A 24,562-nucleotide genomic window follows, 5' to 3' on the forward strand; every position below is an offset into this window, starting at 1 on the left:
GCGGGTGGGTGAGTGGTTCTCAGTGGGCAGAGCGCAACTTGAAGGGGGGGAGGGTGGTGATCCGAGATTACACTTTAGATCAAAGAATGTGCTTGCTTTGTTTTGTCTTTGTGGTTCCTTTTCTTAAAAATTGAAAATGTCCTTTGCAGTGTTATTACTTTGTAACTGGATGCTGCAGTGGCCTCTGGGGTACAGAGCCCTGCTTATAATGTGCAAATGACAAATAAAAATCTGTTGTTAAAAAAAAAAAAGCAAGGAATCCAATACACATCCTTGTTTTAGTCCTCGGTCTGTGTAGATTTTTTTGGTTACCGAGTTTGTCGATACTTTCACATGTACCCAAGTGCCAGTGTAGAGTGCAGTAACTGCATTCAGCAGAATAGTGGGGATCCCCCAATCTTGTAGTTTCCTCTATAGCAAATTCCTGTTGACTCCATCGAATGTTGCAGAATAGTCCACAAAGCATGCTAAGAGTGGGGGCTGGTTTTCCTGAGTGGACTGTTCTACCAGATAGGCAAGGGCTATGATGTTATCTAGAGTCGACACTCCTGGCCTAAAACCGGACTAGGATGCTGGGAGAATTTCGTTCTTGTTAGCCCAATTCTGCAAGTCTTGCAGGAGGAGGCTTGCGTATCCTTTAGCCTCAATATCCAAGACGGCTATTAACCTATAATTGGTTGGGTCTCCAGCATCACCCTTTTTGTGGATCAGTTGAAGCAGGGAGCCTTTCCAGACTTCAGGAACCGTTGAGTTGTTCAGGCAGAACTGATAAAGTGGAGTGAGTACGGTTCCCCAGAAGTCGCTGACTTCTTTGAAGAGGCTTCCAGGCAGGCCATTAGGCCCCAGGCCCCCATCCTTTCTGATTATTTTTATTGTTAGTATCACCCGATTTCCTGCATCAAAAACTTCAGATGGTTCAGATGGTTCTTCCACGGTCATTATACGAGGGTTAGTCATACTGGTTTCAGTAGTAGATCTTTGATGGCATGCTAGTCTGTGGTCCGGAGCACTACGGTACAGTGTAGTCGCATAGCAAACCCATGTGTGGTTGGCGACCCCAATGCGCCGGTCATGGCTGTGACCGGACAACCTCTTGATGTATGACCAGAATTCAGCCTGTCTGTGTGGCTTCAGCAGACTAAAAATAAGCAACCATTGCAAGTCTTGCAGTTGCCTTTTATGATCCCATAGGTTTTTCCTGTGAGCTTTTCTTGCTAATATCCGGTTTTGATGTGTTTTATCGTTGCCCTCCCTCCTATGTTCGTGGATGGCTTGTCTCAGGGCCCGCTTGCTTTGTGCAATTTTTGCACACCTTGGTTGGATTTTGCAGCACTCCTTTTCTCCACTGTCTTGCTGCTGGTGTGGTCTTTTGCCTGACAAAAGTCGATACAGCTCCGGCGCCGGGTTAGTCCAATTCTTAGCTATATTGACAGCTGTGAAGCCTTTAGAGAGTGCACTCCAATTACTTTTCCAGTTTAACAGGCTAGTAGTATCTATTTTATTCCATTTTAGCCATCTTGGGAGTACGTGTATTTCTTCTCCATTGGAGTGGCCTAGAAGGGGGCTGTGCGAGAGACTGGCTGTTTGCAGCGAAATGGTTATGGTTAATGGAAGGTGGTCACTAGTCTGCAGCACCGAGTGGCCGAGGTCGTGCACAAGGCTTGGACCTTCCGCCTGGCACCCGGTGCACTCGTTCAATTGAGGAACATTTTGATTGGCCCTTGGGCTGGAGGTGCTTAAGTATTAACTCCTCGACAAATAGGTCCGCCACTTGCCCTTCAGCCCATTCTGGCACCCCCAGGATACGAACGTTATTGCGGAGCATTGGGCCTACATAGTCATCAACTTGTCGTTCGAGTACCTCCTGAGTAACCTGAAGATCAGCGACTTAACGTTTAAGAAGGTCAGTATCAGTCTTTAAGTCCGTAGTCGTGGTCTCAACTTAGGTGATACGTTCGGCCATTTTTCGCATATCCGCTCTAATCAGGGAGACCTTAGAGGCGACAGTGTCAATGCGTCCTTCCAGGAAGGTACGTACCGTTGTTATGGCTGTCAAAATGTCTTGCAGCATGGGGTCTGGTTGATCCCCACTGGGTTTGGGGTTAGTTTGTGTCTCGTCCTGGCCGTTATGCCATGCGTATTTCGCCAGCATGGATTGGAGCGTGCCCCGACCACTGCGGCCGCTTGCCATGATACAGCCAGTAGGTATGAACGAAGGGACCAGGCCAAACTAGCTACTCACCGCCGCCTGCGTAAGGGACAAAGCCCTCTCTGGCCTGTCGGGTTTCGCCAGCTAGGCACAGCCCAATGAATAACCCAGTCCCACCGTTGGGGGAGGGGGGAGCACTGGTGCAGAGCCGGGAGCCACCCCACCTGCTTGAAGTGTAGCGCTTCACCGAACCATTACAGCGCTAAGGATTGCGGTCTAGTTGAGACCGGAGGAAGAGCGCCGCTCCCACCCCACAGATGCCACAAATCTCTGCCCCTGGCGTAACAGTGCCACAGATAACCATCCAGGTCCAAGCCTGGATCCGGCCCCCACTGCCAGCAAAGCCAAATGTCCGACCAGGCACTAGGGTATACACCGCAGCCGCAGTCTGGATGCGGCTGAAGGTCTCTGCGACACGCACTGTGTCCCCTGATGCCTCAGTATAGATCCGGCCGCCGATCTCCGCCAAGGCGCTCCCGAGCGTGTCGATTTTCAGCACAGCGGATGGGGACGCTGCGGGGGTCAGGCGAGCTCCGTTGCAGCTGTTTTGGTGTGGGGCATATATATGTTAGGGAGTGGCGCGACGGAGCCGAGCTACCATGCAGCCATTTCCCTCAGCAGTTGGCCACGCCCCCCTAGAGTAGGAGTTTTGCTCTCCTACACCCCACAAGCCACTTACAAACAGGTCTTACAATTGAGTATCACATCCCTGCAAAAAGGAGTCCACCAACAGTGACCACCACCAACAAAGTCCAGACCTTCATCAACATATAGCTTGTTCTCCAATCTGCTTCCAGAACAAGCAAGATACAACAGGCCCTCAAGCTGGTAAGTGTAAGAGGGTATCACTTAGTCTTAGAGAGTTATTCGGTTAAAAAAAGTGCCATCATACATGTACGGCTCTGAATCTTCACTGCTGTGAATTCTGAAACTGTTCAAATAAAATATAGCATTTGAGAAGAAACGAAACCATTTCACGAAGTTTAGAGAGAACCATATACTAAGGAGGAGATTGCATGTAAGCTCCAGGTGGAGTAGTGTGAACAAACAAGATATAGATTTAATTAACCAATCATTCAGGTAGCAGAAGAGGTGAACGTCATGTCATCATTCTTCAGGCTACGTAAGACACTGCTTAAGGGAAGAGCAGTGATTTACAAATGTTGTCCCCTGACCACAAAGTTTTCAGCGGCAGCACCCGATTGGGATGTTAAACTGTGCATCCAGAAGCAATCTTGTGGATTCAAAGCCTAAAAAACCTGAACTAGTTTGACCATTTTGAATATTTTGCTTATTTAGAAATTGTGGTGAAATCGCATATACTAGAATGCGAAAGGTCCCCAAGATTCTTGGGGATTAGAAATATGCTTTGCTACATAGCTTTCATAACTGCAAGACCCACTAGTCCATGGTAATTTTTGACCACCTTGACATGAAACCAGACACCTGTCTTGCCACTTGAATATTGCTAACCTGGGAGTTTACCCCCATAAGGTAGTCTTGAAGATTATGGATTGGAGGACAAAGAATGTTGCTGTTGTTGCCACCCACTTTTGCAATTCCTTCCTATACAAGGGCAGAAGTACTTCTAAGAATGCTAATGTTGAGATGGGAAGCAATAGCTAAAAGAATGGGTAAATAATGTACTTCTTATGTTATTTTTAGAGCACACATATATCCAGAGGGTTATCTTGGCTCTAAAGGAGAAGCTTATATGTCAGGAGAATAGGGATAGACAGCCATTAGCAGAAAAGGTAAGTTTTGAGGAATTTCCTTAAGTGTAGCTAATTAGCAAGCTAGTGGTGGGGCCCAAGGTAGAAGAGAATGCATCCGCCTGTCCTAAACCACTTAATCAGGGGCATGTGGAAGAACAACTCAGTGGCAGATCGTAGTGTTTGTGTTGGTACATTTTCCTGAAACTTGCCTTTGAGGTTGTTATACGTTTTATGCATCGCATTCGTTGCTTCACAGGAACCTACAATGTATTTTCTGTCTTCAGAGACCATTTTGAATTTCCTGAGCCCAGTAAGTAACAATCCTGAGGGCTACGTTTGAAATATGTTAAAGTCTGTTAAAGGTCACCTATGAGGCACCTTGGTAAAACCAGGGCCGGACTGGGAACTGAAACCAGCTCTGGCAAACTGCTCAGCCGGGCCCCCCTGGAGGGAGGGGGGTGCAGCCGAGCTGTTTACTAAGGCCGGTTACGGCCGATTTCGTTACCGGGGGCCGATATTGCCGGCACGGTAACAAAAACGGCCCTCAGGGGCCCAAAACCGGCCCCCACCCCGGCGGCCCACCAGGGAAACGCCCGGTGCCTGCTACGGCCAGTCTGGCCCTGGGAAAAACCATTATAATAGTCTAGCCTAATTTAATACATGCTGAAACTACATTAGGATGTAGCTCTTTCGCATGGAAGGGAACAAACTTTCTTAGCATACAAAGAACCAGGAAGCAGCTGGAAGCGGTAGCAATGAGCTAGGAGAAAAAAGAATGGTGCTTGTTTATCAAAAATCCAAGAGATGTAACCTTAGCAGGCAATAGTGGAGGTGAAATGTGGGAGAGAGGCCACATTGAGTCCTGCCAACTGTGACTAAGGGCTGATCATGAGGGTTTGGTCAGATTACTATTGAGCTTTAATAAATTCACCGCCATTGAGGCCTATTAGAGGGAAAAGGGAAGAGAAAAACCTATGCAAAAGGTATCCTTTCACCATATAATCTATCAAAGACAGCATTGAAACAATAATAGCTGCTAAAAACATGAACACCACATCGGGTGTCACCAACAGACGGAACTTACACCATAGGACTGCCACAACCTGGGCAGCCATGTAAGAAAACAAAAGACTAATATCCTCCATACAACCCTAGTATAGGGATAAAACAAAACAAGCATTTCCAATGCAATAGGTCTCGCATTTACGCGAGTTTGAGCTATTGACATTGCAAATAACAATGCCTTTTATTTTTGTTTTCATTTTTAAAACATAAATGAAAGGCATTCTCATTTACAATGCCAATAGCTTAAACTTGTTTTAAAAGGCATTGCTAGTTACAATGCCAATAGCTCCAAAACTCGCAGTTGCGAGACCTATTGCATTGTGAATGCTTGTTGGCTCATGCTTCGGCTCTTTTTTCTAAACAGGATGAACAAGGGCACCTGTCCAGGGTAAGATAATTTGTCCTGATTGCAAGATATACAAGAACAGTCTGCATAAAAGTTCTGCCCAAGAATTAAGATCAACTTTTATTACATCTACAGAAATTCCATTTGGTTCTGCTGCTTTTGAGTGTTGTGCCTTTTTTCTTAGGTTTACTAATCTTGATGTTGTAACACTCAGATCCGGGATATAGGGTACCCGTCATTGGTATGTGACCAGTATTTTATTATCATACATATCACGGATAAATGTTGCCTCTTCGTCAAACAGAACAAACTGGTCATTTGCAGGGCGATAAGAGCCCAACCCATAGCCAATCAAGGACCAAAAGCATTGTGAATTGTTATTTTTGATTGTAAGTTATAGCTCTGCTCATTATTTATCTTGTAGACCTTGACAGTTTTAATGTATTTTCATCGTATATCCTGTTTTTAGCTCTTTTATTTGCTGGTCTCGAGATGAAGAGGGTCGTTCTGCTAAAAGTCGATGTAAATGTCTCCTATATTCTCTTTTGGCAACCAAACTGTTGTTACCAATATAAGCCTTATGTTTTGGTACTGGATGAGGAGCTTTTGATGAAAAAAAGTGCACCTCCCTAGATAATAAATTGATACCAATTGTTAAACCAATTTGAAGAAGTGTTGCCTTCCTTACTATCCCAGTGCTTCAATAGCCTACCCATGATATCTTGCTCTCCAAGTGTTTTTATCTTAATATATAGTGCATTATTCCATCTAATTTTGCATTAAGTTATGGATACCAGGGATTTTTTTTATATGTGATTTGTCCATGACCCAAGTTTTGTATATGTATTGTTGCGTAATTATTTGTGGCTCATGGTCGATTTCCGGATTTGAAATGATTTAATAGTTTTTATAAACTGAATAAGCAATGGCAATGACAACAGGTCTCGCCTTTGGGACCTATTGGCATTCCCAATACTATTTTTTACATGAGGCTGTGCAGCATCAGCCAAAAGCATGCTTGATAACGTGTGCCCACATGCATCACTGTGAAAGAGCGTGCCTAAGAAATGAATTAGTTGCCAGTTGGTTTTTATTTGCCGATCCAAGGTGGATCGGTAAATAAAATGAAACAAAATTCCAGGTAGGGCGAAACCACTTTTTATAAGGTTGAGTGGCAGTTGGCAATTATTGCCATGCTCTCCTAGAATGAGCAGAAGATCATAGGGTTGCAACAGACCACTGGGTGCAACAGAGGTGCGGGTGGGTGGAGTAGGAGGAGGAAGTAACAGGTAGTGGTCGAGGGGAGATGATCAACTAAAAATAAAAAAAGGGCTATGGAAGAAGTTGAAGGCAGGATAGTGGGAGGGGGAAGAAATTGTACCAGAATCACATTGAAAGCAGCGGACGGGCACTCATAGGTTGAATTAATCTGTGCTTGGTCTCAGCTCCAAAGCAAGCATCAGAAGTGACGTTTCAGCTGCATTGGCCAATTAAGACGGCTGCATAGAAGAGTGATGCTGTTAAATGGTAAGAAATGGGCGGGTTCCAAGCCCTTTTTGTAAACAATAGTGTCTCGCAAGCGAGACGCATGCGCTAGCTCATGGTGTGGCATGCTCAACTCTAAAAACTCTCATTTAAAATTGTTTATTATTTATCCTTTCTGTAAATGCAGATACAGATATTAGAGCCATAGTACTGAAACGGTTTCACTATGGTTACAATTAAGTTCTACTTTCTATTTGTAATTCAAGTTCGTTTTTTGGCTAAACTCAAATCGTTTTCTATATTTTGTACAACATTTTGGATAGCATTATGGGAAGTGTATATGTGTGGTAACACATGTAAATTTTGGTCAACCTTCTATAAAGATTTCATGGTTTAAACGTAATTTCTGAAGTTAGTTTTCGAGCACTGTCTGACAAATACATTCTGCATAAGTGCCCTTGAAGAACACATTTCTGTAAACTGCATCAAATTTCACAAAACTTGGAATCCACATGGAACCAACTTGCCCTCTACATTAATAAATGGCAAAGTTGCCTTCTCCACCATCAAAACCTCCACCTGCCTAAAATGTCCTAATCTGCTCAAACTCAAAAAAATCACCTAATTGGTCTCGTCTAAGATTCAAAAGATTGAAATGGATTTTTAACACGATTTTGTTTAAGTTTTGTTCTTGTGGCGTAGAAGGGAAACTTTGAAATTGCAAAGTGTTTCCGTCGTGATGATCTTGCGCTAAAGCTACAACACTTTTACTAGTGAGACCAACCGTTAAACAATAATTTCCTGAAGCTGTGGGAGAGAAAATGCTCTAAACAGGAATACAAAGCAATGAAGCCTTAAATCTCCATAAAACTAATGAACATGCTTTTGAAACGACCAAAGAAAAGATTATATAACTGATAAATATCCCTGACATGGTTCAAGTACTGCCTGGATCCTCAAAACACATATAAACATTGGAAGTGATAGAAGATGACGATTAACCCTTCACTGTCAAGCTCTTCCCAAAATACAATTTTCAAAACCAGGCCTACTTGGGAATCGTCATCGGTTGAAGGGGAACAACCACCATGATCTGTTTGTGTGCCTGCTACAGAGGTGTGTTTTTATTCTGACGAACACAGGACACAATCCTGACAATGTAAGATGCCTTTCTTCTTCCCCGAGTTAACAAAAGGAGTACCACTGAGCTGGTAAAACATCATTAGAAAAGTCAGTTTGTGGGGGGTCCCTCAGAGCTCTTCCTAAGAGAGGCTACGGTTATGCAAAAAGTCCACTTAGAGCGAGTATGCTGTGCTCAAAGAACAACCTACAGTGTCAGAAGAGGAACATTAAAAAACAGAATGTAAATGATAGCAGGACTCCAGATGAAGGTAAACTCAAATACTGACGCTCCGTAATTATCTGTTTATCACTCTTTGCTAAGGTATACTGTAAATAGCCAGAAAAAATAAATATGTTGTTAATGTTCTGCGTGATTTTTTTAAACAGCGCTTTTAATTGCTGTCAGTGGAGACAGCCAACAAAGAAATGGCTGTTGCCGTAAAGTCCTGGGGCAAACAGTGATGGAGGTGGTAAAGGGGGGGGGGTCGATCCTGAGCTGATTAAACATGAAACATAAACACATACATGGATTAAAAAATATTTGCAAAATATCTGTTCTAACAGGACACGATCACTGGGAACCTAGGAAACGAGCAAAGACACACAACTGTATCTGCAAAATACTCCAAAATGATCTGGGGGACCTTTAATTCTGCCCCTTCCCCATGCCAAGGAAGCTGTGTGCAAGAATGCAGCAAGTGGAGGCTGGGCACTGGGTCAGGATAATACACTCACCGTTAAACAAGCAAGGAGGGAAGAGGAGGGATCATGCAACAACATAGTAAGTGGAGGACGGGAAACATCAAAGACACCGATGCCAGGGGAAGAAAAACAAGCGGCACTGAAAACAATTGCGAAAGCGTTCGCCATTTTAAAAAAAAACACGCCCGACATTGGTGCGTGTCTGGGCACGATAATTGAAACCACATGGGCTTTGGTGTGCGTAACAGATACCAATAGGCCATGGGCGGAGCAATGCCCCCGCCTTTGGCCTATTGCGTGCTCTGTTTAAAAAAAACACACACTCAAAGCCCAATAGCGGAACCCAAAAGGAAAAGCACACGCACAAGCGTGTGCGATTCCAGGGTCCGTTTTCAAACCCTGGGCAAAAGGGCTCTCGCCTGCGCGAGCAGTGCTGAGCTCTGCAACGCAGGGCGCGAGCCCTACAAAGAGAAATATAATATGAAAAATGATTGATTGTTTAATTTGAACATTTATAAAGCGCACAATTGCCCATGGGCGCCTAGGCGCTAGTAACATGCGGTTCAGCAAGGTTCCAAAAGAAATGTGTATGCGGGGTTAGTTGCTAAAAAGCCAGGTTTTTAATGCCTTCCTGAAGGTTAGCAGCGTTGGGCAGTTCTTTATGCTAAATTGAAGCACGTTCCAAGTTTTAACCGCATCTACCAGGAAACTTCTTCCACCCAACTCGCTCTTTTAAACCTGGGTGTTTGTAAGAGTTTGCAGTGAGCGGATCTTTCTGGATGGTAAATACCACTTCAAGTGATTCTTCAAGTAGTTAGGACAGGCACCGTTCAGTGCCTTAAACGCTAGGCATTGGGATTTGAAGTTGATACTCTTGTCCATTGGGAGCCAGTGCAAGGTTCTCAGTTTGTAAGAGACTGGATGAAATTTCGGGATATCCAGCAACAATCTGGCTGCTGCATTCTGAAGTCGCTGCAATTTTTGAAGATGTTGTCCTTGGATACCTACATACAATGCATTACCGTAGTCCAATCTGAACAAGGCCAATGCTGTCACCAGAAGCTTTAGTGTGTCCGAAGGAATGAAGGGGCGAACTTTCCTTATCTTTAGAATAAAGAATATTGGTGAGGTGAGGGAACTAATTTGGCTTTTGAAAGTCAGCTTATCATCAAAGATAAAGCCAAGATTTTTTGCCTTGTACACAGGGACCAGAAGGTCTCCTAGACTTGAAGGCCACCATCTTTGCGACCAGAAAGAGGTATCTGAGCCCAACAGGAGAACCTCAGTCTTTTCACCATTCAATTTCAGGCAGTTAGAGTACATCCATTGATTGCCCTGGGTCATACAGTGATTAAAGCGGCCCGCTCGCTATCTCTTCTATGTTGCTGGAAACAGATACTACAAGCTGAGTATCATCAGCGAAGGACACAACGGAGAAGCCGGATGATTTTGGCCAGTGGGGAGACATATAGATTAAACAGCGTAGGGCTTAAACTCGAGCCCTGCGGTACTCCTCAAGGGAGAGAAAACTGTTCGGATGAGAAGGCTCCGACCTCTACATATTGCGCCCTGTCAGAGAGGTAGGATGTCAACAACTTAAGAAAATGAAGAGAAATTAGTACTCTGTTTCACTTCTTCTACCACGGAAACGCCATAAAGCTGAATCGGCCTGGGCACCAAAAAGATGAGGGCCATCAATGGGCATATCGACCAAAGCAGCTTGAACAGCCTATGAAGATCCTGAGGAACGTAATCAGGCAAAATGATATAGTGCCACAGAGGGTGCCATGGCCTGACCTACTGAATCAGTAGTATCTATTCCACATCTAATAATCTTAGCTGCCGGATGGCCATCCAGAATTAACCGTTCTATACTAGATCAGAGGTCCTCTGTAAGTGATGGCAGCATAGTCTGCAAGGAATCCCACAAAGTATGAGAAAAATGCTTAAGAACACAAGACGTGGACCTCAAAGCAGAACTAGTTGAGGAAAAAGTATGCCTGCCACAGAAATCTTGTCTCCTATAGTCTCTATCCGATGGAAAATTAGGTAGAGAATCCACACCCTGTGAGGCTGAAGCTGTCTGAACTACCAAACTACAAATGTTAGGAAGCCTGAAGAGACAAGCTGGATCTCGAGGAGCAGGGAAGTGCCTGTGAAATATAGCACAATCCGCAGAGACCCTCGTATCAGGCTTAGCCCAAGTGCCCAACAATATGTTGTACAGGGCCTCACTATATGGGAGAACAGGCTCCACCCCTGTCTGGACATCAATCAGGGGATCAGTGGACTTCTCCACCGTAGGAAGAGATAATTCTAAAACCATAGCCACTCTCCTTAACATATCTGCAAAAGAGGAACTAGTCTCAGTAGCAAGACTAGGAGGAGAAAGTAGGCTGGGGAAGACTACAGCACACTAGCCTCACCAAGTGCAGAAAGCCAACTCTCCTCAACAAGAGGTGGAATAGTGTCAGTAGTAAGCTGTAATAGCTCAGACTCCTCTGTATCACCTACTACCAGATGACTTTCAGAAGCCCCAACATGAGAGGGTAGTGGACGAACAACATTCACTCCAGTTGGCTCTATCAGCTTTGCGCCCGACACCAGTCAATGCCAAGAAGACAATGACTCGACGTCGAGAGGAGGAGGAGAAATGGCTTCGATCTGCGCCACCGACGTCAATGCCGGAGTTGGCAGATCAAAGACAGACACCAAAGGTGGAAATCCCAATGGCTGTGCACCGGTGCAGATGCCGAACGATGCCGACCCAACGACTCGGATGGCCCAACTGACACCGAGGGCGAACCCATCGGAGTGGCTCCTGTCACCTCCATGGGGCCCGACGGTGCTCCAGGGGAAGGGGTAGGCCCAAAAATAAGATGCAGAGAATTATAGTATTCTCTCATTTGGGCCATATCAACGCCCTGGCTCCTGGAAAGACGGGGAGGCGCAGGGTGGTGTCGTGTCTGGACACCTCATCCGGCGAAGAGGAGGAACCGTGAGTCCCCACACAGCAAAGTCAAAGGGTGCCTCAACTTCAACTGCCTACGCTTTCCTTTAGACATTGATGGAGATCGCCATCTTGAACATCTCCGGCTCCTGGAACAGCCCTGTGAACAGGTCTCCACATGAAAAGCAGAAGAACAAGGCCAACGTGAAATGTCCAAAGACTGCTTCAGCTATGCAGCCAAGAGTTTCATTCGAGGTTCCTTGAGTGCCTTCTGCTTCTGGCAGGAGCCGAAATCTTTGGAGTCGTGGTGTTCTCCCAAACACTACATACAAACGGAATGCGGGTCTGTGAACGACATCTGTCATGTACAGGAACCACAAGCCTGAAGACATGAGTAAAGGCACACTTCTAATCGATAAAAAACTGACGAGGTAGGTCAGAAAACGGCCTAAGGAACCGCTTCTCCGGATCCGCATTGTAGTGCGGAAAAGAAGAAATTGGCTCACTGGAAGAGACTTATATGACTCCGCTGATGTCACAACCGTGTCCACGTCATTACGGCATTGTACGAAGCCGTTCACCAGCACCCAGCAGTACTGCTGAAAAATTTACTGATCCAGACTGGTACCTGGGGAGAATTCAAAAGTTAAGGAATCTGCAGCTGGATGTCTCTATCAGTTATGGAATGTTAGGGGATGGGTTCAGCACAAACGTCATCGGATCCACTCTCAGCTCAGCTGAAGCAAAGACCAAGTAGTTTGTTTACAGGAGACCCATCTCTCCCTTAAACTACGAATGAAGTGGAGATGTCAACTGTTTGCCACCACTTATTCTGCTTCTGAACGAGGTGAAGCGGTGTGATTGAGGGTCGGGGTACGGTTTGTAATGGTGGAGGCCAAAGTGGATTTCCAACGAACGTTATGTTCTTGTTAATTGAAGATTCAATGGCAAACAACAGATACTAGGGAGAGTTTATGTTCCTAATTTTGACCAATATGTAGTCCTAGCACATTAGTCTTCAAAATTAGCGGACTGGTAGCTGCTTCATTGGCTGATTGTGGGGTGCTTTAATGCTGTATTGGATACCTATATGGATCGCCCCGCCCCTCACTTCTTCCTAGTGCTCCCTTACTTAGGGAGGTACGAGGGCTGCGCAATTGGGTCTAAGGCTGGGACTTGGTTCATGTATGGAGGAAATTTAATGCAGGAATGAGGGAATACTCCTACTACTCTCCCCCAAATAAATTACACTCCGCCTGGACCGTATATTATGCCATGCCCATATGTTTGCGGACGTCACTGAATCTGAAATTTAGGTAAAACACTTTCTGATCACAAGCCCCTAGAAACTGTCATGTCCTGGGGCTGTACCCCTCCACCAATTCCCACATTGACACTACATCCCCAAATCTTTTAAGACATAGGGGCCGATTACGATGGCGGGCGGACTCGAGTCCGCCCGCCATTGTAGCAGTGCCTGGGACCGCCCACCTGTAAGGTGGCGGTCCCACACCACGTATCATGATGCGACCGCCACCGTGGCGGTCGCATCATGCTAGGTTAACATTGTGGTGGGTGCTGCTGGCTGCAGCACCCGCCGCAATGCTAAAACAGCATATTGTGAATTTCCCTGCACTACGTGGCAGGCACCATGTGGTGCCTGCCACTTGGTGCAGGGAAATGCATGTACCCTCCCATTGCACCACCACCCCCCCAACACAAGGGGGGCCGTAATGGGCCCCTGAATTCAATCCCCGCCAGCCTTTCCATGGCGGTTTACCCACAATGGAAAGGCTGGCTGCAGCCAGCATTGTAATTTGGCAAACGGTGCCTGCTAGGCACCACCACCATTTTACTCATCCTGACCGCTCTGCCAGGAAATCGGAATGATTGCCTGTGGTGGAACTGTGGCAGGCGGTCTTTGCGCCTGCCACAGTACTTTGTCGATTCCCCCCGCCATCCTAATTTGGCGGGGGGAAAATCATTGTCGGAGGGCCCGCCACCGCACGGCTGGCGGTGGCGGGCCTTCCGTCATTGTAAATGGTCCCATAGCATTCACAGATGATATGCTCGCAATTGTTGCCTACCCCATCCTTCTGGTGTACACCCCTGGCACAACCACTGTACCACCCAGAAGGATAGCAACGTTGCCTTCAAAGATTATTATGCTTGTCTCTATGGTCCCCACCCTCCCCGTCCCCAGCGTCATTGCCACGTTATTGGACTGTCTACAGTTGCCCCGGGTGTCACTTTCTCACCAGGTGATACTTCGAGCCCCCCTGACATAGGATGAAATCCATGCTGAAATATCTGAACTCCCTGGTAATAAGACCCCTGACCTAGACAGCATACCGGTTGGATGTTATGCCACTTTTGCATCTCATCTGTTGCCGCATCTAGAAACACTATATAAAACATCACTCGCAAACAGATCTCTACTGCCCACAACTCGCCAGGCCCTGGTCACTTTCCCGCTCAAACTTGGTTGTGATCCTGCAGATACGTCCTCATGCAGGCCCTTATCTTTACAGACAAAAGAATATAAGATACTCAGCAAAGTGCTGGCAAGGCGGCTTCTTCCCATATTACCAGACTTACTACATACAGACCAAAATGTTTTTTTCCCTGCAATATCACCTGTAGAATATCCAGTTACCTGTACCAGGTCATGGAGGTGGGGAGGTCTCAACTCTCCCTAGACCTCCAGCAGGTGTTTGATACTGTGGGATGGGATTACATGTTTGCTGTTGTATTTAAGTTTGGGATATCCCAAGTCTATATTAGCTGGGTCTGACTCCTTTACCCAGATCCTACTGCATGGGTGCGCACGAGCACACACATATTCACTCCTTATGCAATGCATCGAGGCACGAGGCAGGGATGACCTTTATTCCCACTTCTTTTTGTGCTGGCAATTGAACCACTGGCACAGGGCATCAGGCAAGCAGCGACTAATTGGTGCATATCACAGGGTCTCCAGTCTCATGCAGTCTCTATATATGCAGATGATTTGAACATATATGTGTGTGATTTGATCAGTGATCCTACACCCCTGGCCTCATTGCTCGATAAATTCTGTAATCACTCTGGCCTCCGTGTTAACCATACTAAATCTCACGCTTTCTATTTCCGGGAATGTGCCAAGGGGACACAGTAGAGATGGGCACACATACGATCTCTGTTGCCCCGCTCACCTTTTGTTATCTTGGTATACAAGTCTACAGGACCACGACTGAGCTATTAGTTGGAAACTTACATAGAGCCATTACATCACTTTGGACTACTCTGCCACTCTCAGTAGCGAGCAGTGTGAGGCTCTCGAAAATGGTAATGCTGCCACGCTTGCTGTACTTCCTTGTCACCCTTCCAGTGGTGGTGCTTATTAGATAGTTTAAATTGCTTAACTCTTTACTTATTACCTTTGTGTTGGGGGCAGGAAGACGCAGAGGTGGCCTCTCTGAATTACAGCTCCCACCTTCAGAGGGTAGAATGGGCACTCCGAAATTTCGGGCCTACTGTTATGCCAGCCAATTGCGTTGTTTATCTTACTTTCTGGATGGGTTTCACTTAACAGAGATCAGTTACACACCACAAATGCTTTGAATGGGCAAATTACATGCCTTATTACTGCCGGTATCACACCGCCCCTCTAAATTACTGCTATTACTGACTAACGAGCGTTACGTAATGTAAACAGGCCCTCAAATACACGGCTGTTGATGTACGCTATACCCCCAACATACGGCATTGGAATCAGCCAGAATACATACACTGCGAGATTTGTTTATGGATGAATCACTCATGGCACATCAAGACTTCATAATGCTGTACGAGCTCTCTATTTGTTGACCCATGCTAACATCCTCCACTATATTCCAACATACTAGGCACCAACGGGCTCGGGCGTGATGCACACTCATTCATTTAGTCGGTCGACGAAATGGGGACGGGCAGACACCTTGTAAAATTGCTATATGAAGGCTTACGCACACACTTTCAAGTTTCACAGGTGAACCCTACGCGCTCAGTGGGAGGAGGATCTCGGCTACGCTCTACAGGACAAGCAATAGAGTTTTCTTTTAGAATACCCCAGCCTCATTCCATGTAACCCCAGATTCAAATTCACATCCAGTTCTCACTGTTTCACAGAGCGTACCTTACCCCCATAAATGACACAGGCTGTACCCAGTGGTTTCTCCACTCTGCCCTACTGTCATTAAGACTCCGCAACCCTACTAAATATGCTCTGGAAGTTCTCCTCCCTACGATACTCGCCAGCCGTTCACACAACCCTGCCGGACCTAGTGGGGTCCCTCACTGGAATACTGCAGAAGACTGCCTGGTAGGTATGTTTCCACGCCCAAAAACCTTCAAACCCCGTCACACTTTGTAGACTCACCTAGCACTCTTGTTGGAAAAGCATCAACTAGCCAGATGCTGGAGGGCCCCTAAGGCCCCCCCTTGCCGACAGCTGGCACGAGGAGGACTTGCAGTGGGGTACTACAGAGGGATAAGCACTGCGCAGACAGGAGTATTGGGGGCTACATAAGCGACCTATTGCACCTGTGTAGGATGGCTTTCTAGAAACATTTAAATCTTATACAGAAAGAGATTATTAGATAATGAATGCACAAGAAGGTTGAAGCCTGGATACAGCTATCCCTCCCCCAGACCCTCCCCCTGATCCACTGTATATATTAGGGCAACTACATCCAAATCCGATCAGAGACGACCAGAGGCGATCTTGTATAGTGCTGGTCCCTTCCCCCCTTTTGGGGCCTACGAGTGACAATTCCACATCAAGAGACTATAAACAGAAGACAAGTTGGGGTTAGGGTGGGGGGACACTGTTTGTAATCGCTATGTTCAATCTGTTACTTTGCCAGTACAACTATGTTACTTGCTACATATATACTGTGATAATAACCGGATTTGCTGACCTCTGTGCTTTATCATTGGAATTCTGTAGATACTGTGAACAATGTACACTTTGGGACAGCCTTATGTCCGGCTCTTCTATACTTTCCTTTATGCTGTTGCCAGGAATGTCATGAAAATTCTGGTATATTTCAAAGTCGATAAAGTTTGTTATAAAAAAATAATAATATATACTCAATAAAACACAAGTAGGTTTCAGATCTATGCATTCCACAGAAACTGCATTGTTATCAGTTGTAGACAACATAAGGATGATGTTGGATGTGGGAGGCAGAGCAGCACTGATCCTGCTGGATCTTAGTGCAGCGTTTGACACAGTATGCCATAATGTCCCATTTCTGAGATTAAAGACTACAGGAGTGCACGGAAAAAGCTCTGAATTGGTTTTTATCCTTTTCGGGTCAATGATCCTAATAATAAGAATGGCATCTTGTGCTTCTGAGAAAAACTAAAGCCTTGGGGTGCCCCCCCAGAATCTAGCCTTAGTCTCACCCTGTTTAACTTATATATTTTCCATCTAACAGCTCTTATCAAAAGCTTTTGGCTCTTTCTTTTGTAGATGACACCGAAATTGTAGTTGAAGTAGAAAACGTGTCAAATCTGCACAACTGTTTGTCAGCAGTGATGAACTTGAGTAGTACAAATGCTGTAAAACTGAATGAGGATAAGACTGAACTGTTATGCTTAGGCCAACAATCAATTTTCAAAACTAAACTGGTGGCCTAGTGACCTGGCCAGTCCGGTAGGGCATGCCAATAACTGGGAGTCACAATAGACAATAACCTGAATTTGGAGACGCAGATTAATAAAGTATTGGGATTATGTGTTTAGTACCAAAAAAGGCTAGTCTCTCCCATTCTGAAAGACTAGTTACAAGTCGATAAAATAATTCAGTTTAAAGTTATCTGCATGGCCTACAAAGCATGATATAAGCTGGGCCCAGAAGCTATAACCAAAAAACGTAGGATCTATTAGCCCAACCGCTCACTTCGATCTGCAAATGCCTCCCCCTTTATGCTTCCCCGAATAAAGCAGATGGGGAAAGGTGGACGAGCTTTCTTGTTTTTGCCCCCTGGACTATAGAATGTCCTCCTGCTTCACTTTAGAAGGGAAAACAACCTTTTGAAATTTCACAAAGGAATAAAACATGGCTATTTCTACAATTTTGAGTCTATGGTACGCTGCCTTCTCAGTTTAATAGCACCAGGATATCCTTTTCAGTGTAAAAGTTTGCGCTTTACAAATTTATTCATCATCATCTACAAGTTTTAATAAGCACTGAATGATCATTTCATTTCCAAAGATCATTTCATCCTAGGAAATTTTACTGCACAGTATAAGTGACATTTGCAGATAACCAGGGAAGCTAAAACAGGTCTATGTAAGGGTGCTCCAATCTGTAAGAATTGGATCTGCTACCTCCAGTAGAAGTTCCTATTTATGGTTTGGGGACGTTCGCCCTTTGTGCTTGTCTGACGTTTTCAGATGAAGCACTAGAGACTGCTGTTAGACCAACTCCTACTGAGATGCAAGTTGGTGGGAACAGCAAATGGAGGTATTGCTTTACAGGGACCCTTCATGCAACAGCCAGTGGTTGTCGGTCAGCCCCTCTGCATCATAATAAGTTTTGGATGTGAAAGGACTTCTGCTGTTGCTGCAGTTGTTCTTTGAGGTGCCTCTTCCAGTATGGGATGCAAGTACGCCGCTTGCCTTTACAAAACCCTTTAGATTGCATTTCTAGGAATTCTTCTCTGTTTTCCAGACTCAAGGATTTTAAAGCCTATGCCTTTGTCTTCATCTTCGCAATCACCTCATCTGGTTAGAATCCAAACAGGGTATAATCACTAGAAGGCAATTAAAGCCTCTTCTGCTGTGCTTGAAGTGTTAAGGACGTCGGCCTCCAAAGCAAATAGAGGTGGACAGACACACAGACCATGACAAATATAAGCAGTTGCAAATCCTGCTTTATCACAGGCCATTCAAAGCAGATTAGCTGAAGAAATAAGCTGGCTCAAAATGCAGTGGCCTGGATGCTGTTCTCACTGCAGTGACAGGTGTAGGTAAGCATGGTGGGGCGGGAGAGCATGGAAGTCGACAGGATAGGATTTATTTATTTATTTTTCACTATTCCGCCGTCTGTCGGCTCCCCCTGCCCCTTCCGCCCCTCCACACTTACCTGCACCGGCCGCTGCCTGTCTCTGGTCTTATTCGCAAATTGCATTGGCTCCCTGTCGAGACGCGTGTGCAGTTTAAAACCTTCTGCACCACCCTTAAGATCTTTGTTTCCCAAGGGCACCGCATCCTGTCCAATCTAGTGTTCCCGTACAAGCCATCTCGGGCATTGTGTTCAGCATATCGCAATACGGCCTCTGTTCCACGTGTTAGGAGAGTCACAGCGGGAAGCCTTTTTTTCCGTGCTAAGGCCCCAGCCCTTTGGAATGCACTCCCTCTGTCCATCAGGAGTGTGCAGAACCACTAGACGTTCAGAACAACCCTGAAGACCTGGTTATTCTCTTCTTAGCTGCTTCCTGCGGCACTTTGTGATAGGTCACTTTTAGTAGTGCGCTCTTTTAGGACTAGTGCTAGGACGCCCCATTGCTGGAACAGCTACGCGCATGTTTAACATAACATTGACATAATATAATGCCTTTTTTCATTATTTTCTGGAAATTGTCCCATTTTTTCTCGTTAAAACCTCTAAGACATAATTAATGGAATTGCACAGGATGTGCTCTAGCAGCTAAAAGGGTAGATGAACCTGCAGCACTGATGATGCCAACAGTTTTTTGAAAGACCTTCCTGCCCAAAAGAACCACGTTCCTGCTTTCCTCTTGCACTGAATTGAAAGAAGTGGAGCCAGATGCAATATGTTTTTCCCCACCACCAGCAACCAAAGAGAGTCTGGTGTGCTGGAGAACCCTCAGAAATTTAGGATCAGAATAGACAGGTATGAACTTCTTTTTTATTGCCTTTTACCTGGCAAAAAGAGCAGGCATTCACAAAAGTGGAGATTGAATCGGAGGCTCCAATTTGGGATAAATTTAAGTGTTACTGACAAATTGATGAAATAAGATATCAATTTCTTTAAGAAGTTCACCAAATAGTTCAAAATAACGTTTGAACAGGAGGGGAGCTCGGAGAGCCAGTGAGGAACATCACAAGAAATTAGGGTGTGATCAGAGAAGGTATTAGCAATTTTCTGAAGTTGGGAGCACTCTCAGAGAGAGGATTGAAAACATGTCATGACTATCCCTACCCCATCTAACCTGTTTTTATAAGGGATAAGGAGAATAGGATTGTCTATGGTGTTGAAAGCAGCATTTAGTTCTAGTAAGTTGAGAAGACAGGGGTAGTCTTTATCTATGGTGCAGACGATATCATCAATCGTCATTAGTCTGGCAGATAAATTCCTGTGATTGGCTCAAAAACCTGATTGAAAGAAGTACAATAAGTAATTTCCTGAAAATTATTATTTAGTTGGGAGGCAAAACATTTCTCAATAATCATAGCAAGAAGGGGGAGACTACAGATTTGGAAGTCGTTTTTAACATTGCTGGGGTTGACATTAGGTTTTTAAAGGAGGGGATTTATGTGTGAAACTTTAAGCCAGATTGCTGCAACACAATTTTTAAGAGAGGAATAGGTCAATGGTAGTCATAGAAAGAGAAAGACTTCAGCAACGAGTATTGCAATAGCAGAAGGAATCATATCACCAGAGTTTGAAGAGGGTTTTGAATCTGAGTCAGCAGAGATAAAAGTAATAAAGTAAAAGTAAAAGATAGGCTTGGTGTAAAAATGAGATGAGTATGTAGAAGTAAGGGTATTTGATAGTTCTACACTGCTAAAATATTTTTTATTAGAGACAATCAATTCCTGTCTATCTCTTACTTTTATTGGAAAAGTACAATGGAAACATTTTACTTATAGAATAATAAGGGCCAGAGAGGGAGCTTGAGATTTAATGATTTCAAACAGGAGAGAATGGAGGCTTTGTAGCTTTTCCTTTTATGTTTTATGTTTAAGCTTGGTGAATGAGGGAGATGTTTTAGTTATTGTTCCCAGTCTTACAGGTCTCCTAATTGAGCACTTTTGAGGGCGAGACTAGATGAGAGCCACTTTGAGTTTTTGCGATGATTCAGAGTTCTCCTGGATAGGGGGTGAAGAGAGATCATCAATTTTATCTTCAAAGAGAACAGTAATGTCATTAGAGGCAGGTAGTGGATCCAAAGAAGCAGAGATCAAGAAACAGAGATTCTCTCTAAAAGACCATAATCCCGGCCTCAAATTTTCTTATGGTTAGATCTCTAGAATAGACGTTTGGGTGAAATGAAGAAAGATCAGACAATAATCAGAGCAGTTTAAATTGATTGTTTAAAATATGTAAGAAAACCTCAGAAGACCAGAAATCCTTAGTGAGGTTGTACATTTTGTAATCTGTTCTTCAGACTTTACTGTGGGGGGGGGGGGGGGCACTTTTTTGTACTTCTGTAACCATGCCAGATTGGTTCTGCTTTCAATAGTTATGCAAAGGATTATCCATAATCTTGTCACTGCTTCTTTTTAATCTGAAATTAATGGTATTCTTTACCAGTAGTAGTATACATTAGCTATCCCTTTCCCAGAATACCCTGTTTTGATACTTACTGTTGAGCTCTTAAGCATTGGTGAGTCAATTTTCATTACTACATAACAAGTTGCTATTATTTTGTTTTCTCTGTATCTTCCTCTACACAGTACTGATGCTTATATGCCCCTCAATGGATCCCTGTACCCTCATGACTATAGTGTATCAGTCCCCAACAGGATGTTAATGCTTCTCTGCTTTTTAAAGCATCTGTCCATCTATTTACTTGCTGTGCTCTTTGCTGTTTCCCCTTTCTTCCACTGTGTCTGTTTTGCACTGTGGGCATCCAGACACATTTACAAGCCACTTCACAGAGAGGAATTTGTATGTGTTAACATCTGTGAAGGTAGAAATGTACATGAGCGTTCATTGTAAGCACTCATGGGGAGTTTGGGATCAGTGAGAAGTAGCACAGGGAACACAGAGACAAAGAGGGAAATTCACAGAATATGAGACGGGTACAATAAGTATATTACACATAATATCACAGAATGAGGGACGCCTGTGACTTCTCTGTTGAAGTCACATCCTTATTCTTTCATGAAGCACTCGCACCAACGTGGGCTGCCTTGGAGCACTTAAGAGTGTCAAGCAGGAAGAAAAAAAGAGAAATATGACAATGCAGTATGTTTCCATTCATCTTGAAAGGGGAAAGGTTTGATTGAGTCCTTTAGACAATAATCCATACGTAGACTTTAAAAGGAAGAAAAACAAGCAGGTGGAGTTGTAGCTTTGGGCATTTGGTCAACCTAGATAGGTTAATGAACTACGAGAGCAGAATTTCAAAAGGAGGCTAACCACACACAGAGGAGTCTGGACAGGAACAGCCACATAATGCCATAGAAATTGGACAGCAGAATTGTGAGAGTAGTGCAGGCAAGGTAAGTCACACAATCTGAGTATGAGTCAGGGACTTGCTACGTGAAGAAGGTGGTGTAGTTAATAACAGCCACATAATCAGGTGCACTGGGAGTCAGGGTACGTTACACCCAATAAGAAAAACTAGGCCCAGGAAATGATGGAACGGTTGACAGCCACTCAAAGCTGTCTATAGAAAGCAGACCTGCCACACTTCAGAGGTATGGAAATGAGAGCTGCCACATATAGGTGTGAAGGGAAGGGCTTTATTACACAATGTAGGGAGGGATGGAAAAGGACATTGGCAAAATAAGAGCACAGGCCAAAGCCAAGTCACACACAAAAAGATAGTAATCAAAATGACAGAGATGTCCAGCAAAGTACGAGAAGGATACAAAATGCAGAATGAGCCATGTAAAGGGGAAAAGTAAGGAAGATCAGGGCAACTGCAAGGTGAGAGTTACCACACTACTTCACAAACTATATTTGGATACATATGCTGTATCACTGTGCAATAGTTTATTTAAACATATCTGTTTGGGTGGGGCACCAAACCCAGAGATAAGTGTTAACTCTCACTTCCAACTATTTCCCTCCGACCTCCTTCTACACATAAAATAGGAATGCACACATGCAAACGTTCCACTGCAGGAAAAAGCGCAAATCAAATGAGCATGAACTCTGATGAGAAGATGATGTAATCAGCTGAAAAGGATACATATATTTTGTACATACCAGACAACATCACACATAAAAACGGTATTAAAAATGGAAAGATGCTCTGCAAATTACCAGTGTCCTACCTTATGGTAGAGCAAGTATGAAAGTGAACAAAAGTGGAAACCACAGCAAGAAAAAATTTACACCATATCAAATGGGAGATTTTAGTTACTAATATATACCTGGAAACAGAACACAAAAAATGAGATCAAGAATCATGTGTGAACCATACTCACATAGTTTGGGATTGCCATTTGTGCTTCCAGAGGAGTGGGGATTGCAGGTTTGGCGATATGTAAATAGAAGTAACCACCAGGAAGAATTCCCCCTATGATTAAGAAAAATACATTTAAAGTTGTTTAATCATGTGTGTGGTTTCACCATAAATAGCTGCTTCGAGAATCTTTGGTTTATTGGAGATAAATGTACTATGCAGCGATTAGGGGTAGGAAGGTGTAGTTGAATCCCCATCAGATAGTTCTTGAAAACTGCATTGCATATGTGAGGGTGGATAAGGGTGGCGTTATCTCACTTTTTCCTTACTTCATATAGTTATTCAATACCAAACACACAAAAGGTGGCGTGGAAAATGTGATTTATAAGGGGAGAGGATGGCCCACAAAATGTGTTAAGATTTGGAATGGCTGGGCTAGTGATGGGTAGAGTAATTTAGCTGGTGATCTGTATGGGGGGTGGAAGGGTGTTGGGGAACTGTTTTGTGGGTGGTATACCATGTTTTAATGTTGTAAAATGTAATAAAATACGTTATAAAAAAGTAAAACTCGATGAACAAAAGATACCGCAGCACAAGCATTTTCACACTGCCCTGTTTACCACAAGCACTTTCATCACACATTCTTGCATCATGTTATTAGCACTGGACTGTGGTTTCTTGTATGAGAGGAATTAATTAAGCAACCCAATGCAAGTGGAAGGAAAGGCCCAAGTAGTTATCCAAAAGGGTGGAGTCAGAACCCCACCGAGCTAATAACTATTTGGGAGTGCCATCCCTCCTGGATATTATAAATCAGGCCCTTAAACTTTGAGATGCAAACCATGATTTTTTTCCCCTAGATTATGTGTTTGTTGGTACTCTATTGGTAGAAGGTTATATGAAATATGACTACTGCATTGTTTTTGTGATAAAACACATATATGTTTCTAATGCAATGCACTGGAGTGCATGCTTCTTTTTTAAGGGTCACAAATAGGACATATAAAAAGGGTGATTACAGATTTTAGTTACGGTTTATATATATATAGTCTCTGGTGGGTGCCCTGCTAATGTATGGAAAGGTGATCAATTTTAAGGTGATTTTATCATGTGAAATGTTTGAACCCATGCAGAATCTGATGAACCACATTAGAGAGAAATTTTTCCTCTCCTGATTTTATCTAGCAAGTAATGGTTAGCGGTCCAGACAGCTAGAAGGAGGACACATTTTCTGGCAATTTGTAATTATCTTACACATCCATGTGAGAAACATTTTTATATACAAGGAATTTTTTGTTGTCTTCCATTTTACTACAAGGAGGTAGTTCCGTTTTTTAGATAGGCAGGAAGATGTTTCCAGACTTGCTCATATTTAAAACCAGAGGTTATCTGCTCTCATAGGTAATCTATCTGACCCTCCAAAATAGATGTTGTTTCGGAAATACATCGTTCCCTAACAATCACAGGACTGACACAGTAGAGTTAAAATCCAGCTCAATCATTAAAAAAGAGAATTTGAATAGTTAGCAAGCTAAAACAACAATCACCCATCTTTCGCTTCTAATTTTGTAGTATCTGGTACTTAGGGAAGTGTGGTTTGTAACATTTTAAATT

At 44.1% G+C, this 24,562-nt stretch overlaps 1 protein-coding gene across 2 annotated transcripts in view; it reads right to left on the reverse strand.

The window, feature by feature from the left end:
• CFAP61 (cilia and flagella associated protein 61) overlaps positions 1-24,562 on the reverse strand; it is a 2,048,453-nt gene that overhangs the window by 490,371 nt on the left and 1,533,520 nt on the right. For both annotated transcript variants that reach the window (XM_085612416.1, XM_085612415.1), the window contains exon 24: positions 22,971-23,062. In XM_085612416.1, coding sequence (XP_085468542.1) covers positions 22,971-23,062 — 92 coding nt within the window. The remainder of the gene's footprint in view (positions 1-22,970; positions 23,063-24,562) is intronic.

Source organism: Triturus cristatus, chromosome 6 (genome assembly GCF_964204655.1).
Source record: "Triturus cristatus chromosome 6, aTriCri1.1, whole genome shotgun sequence".
In the NCBI taxonomy this organism is placed as follows: Eukaryota; Metazoa; Chordata; class Amphibia; order Caudata; family Salamandridae; genus Triturus; species Triturus cristatus.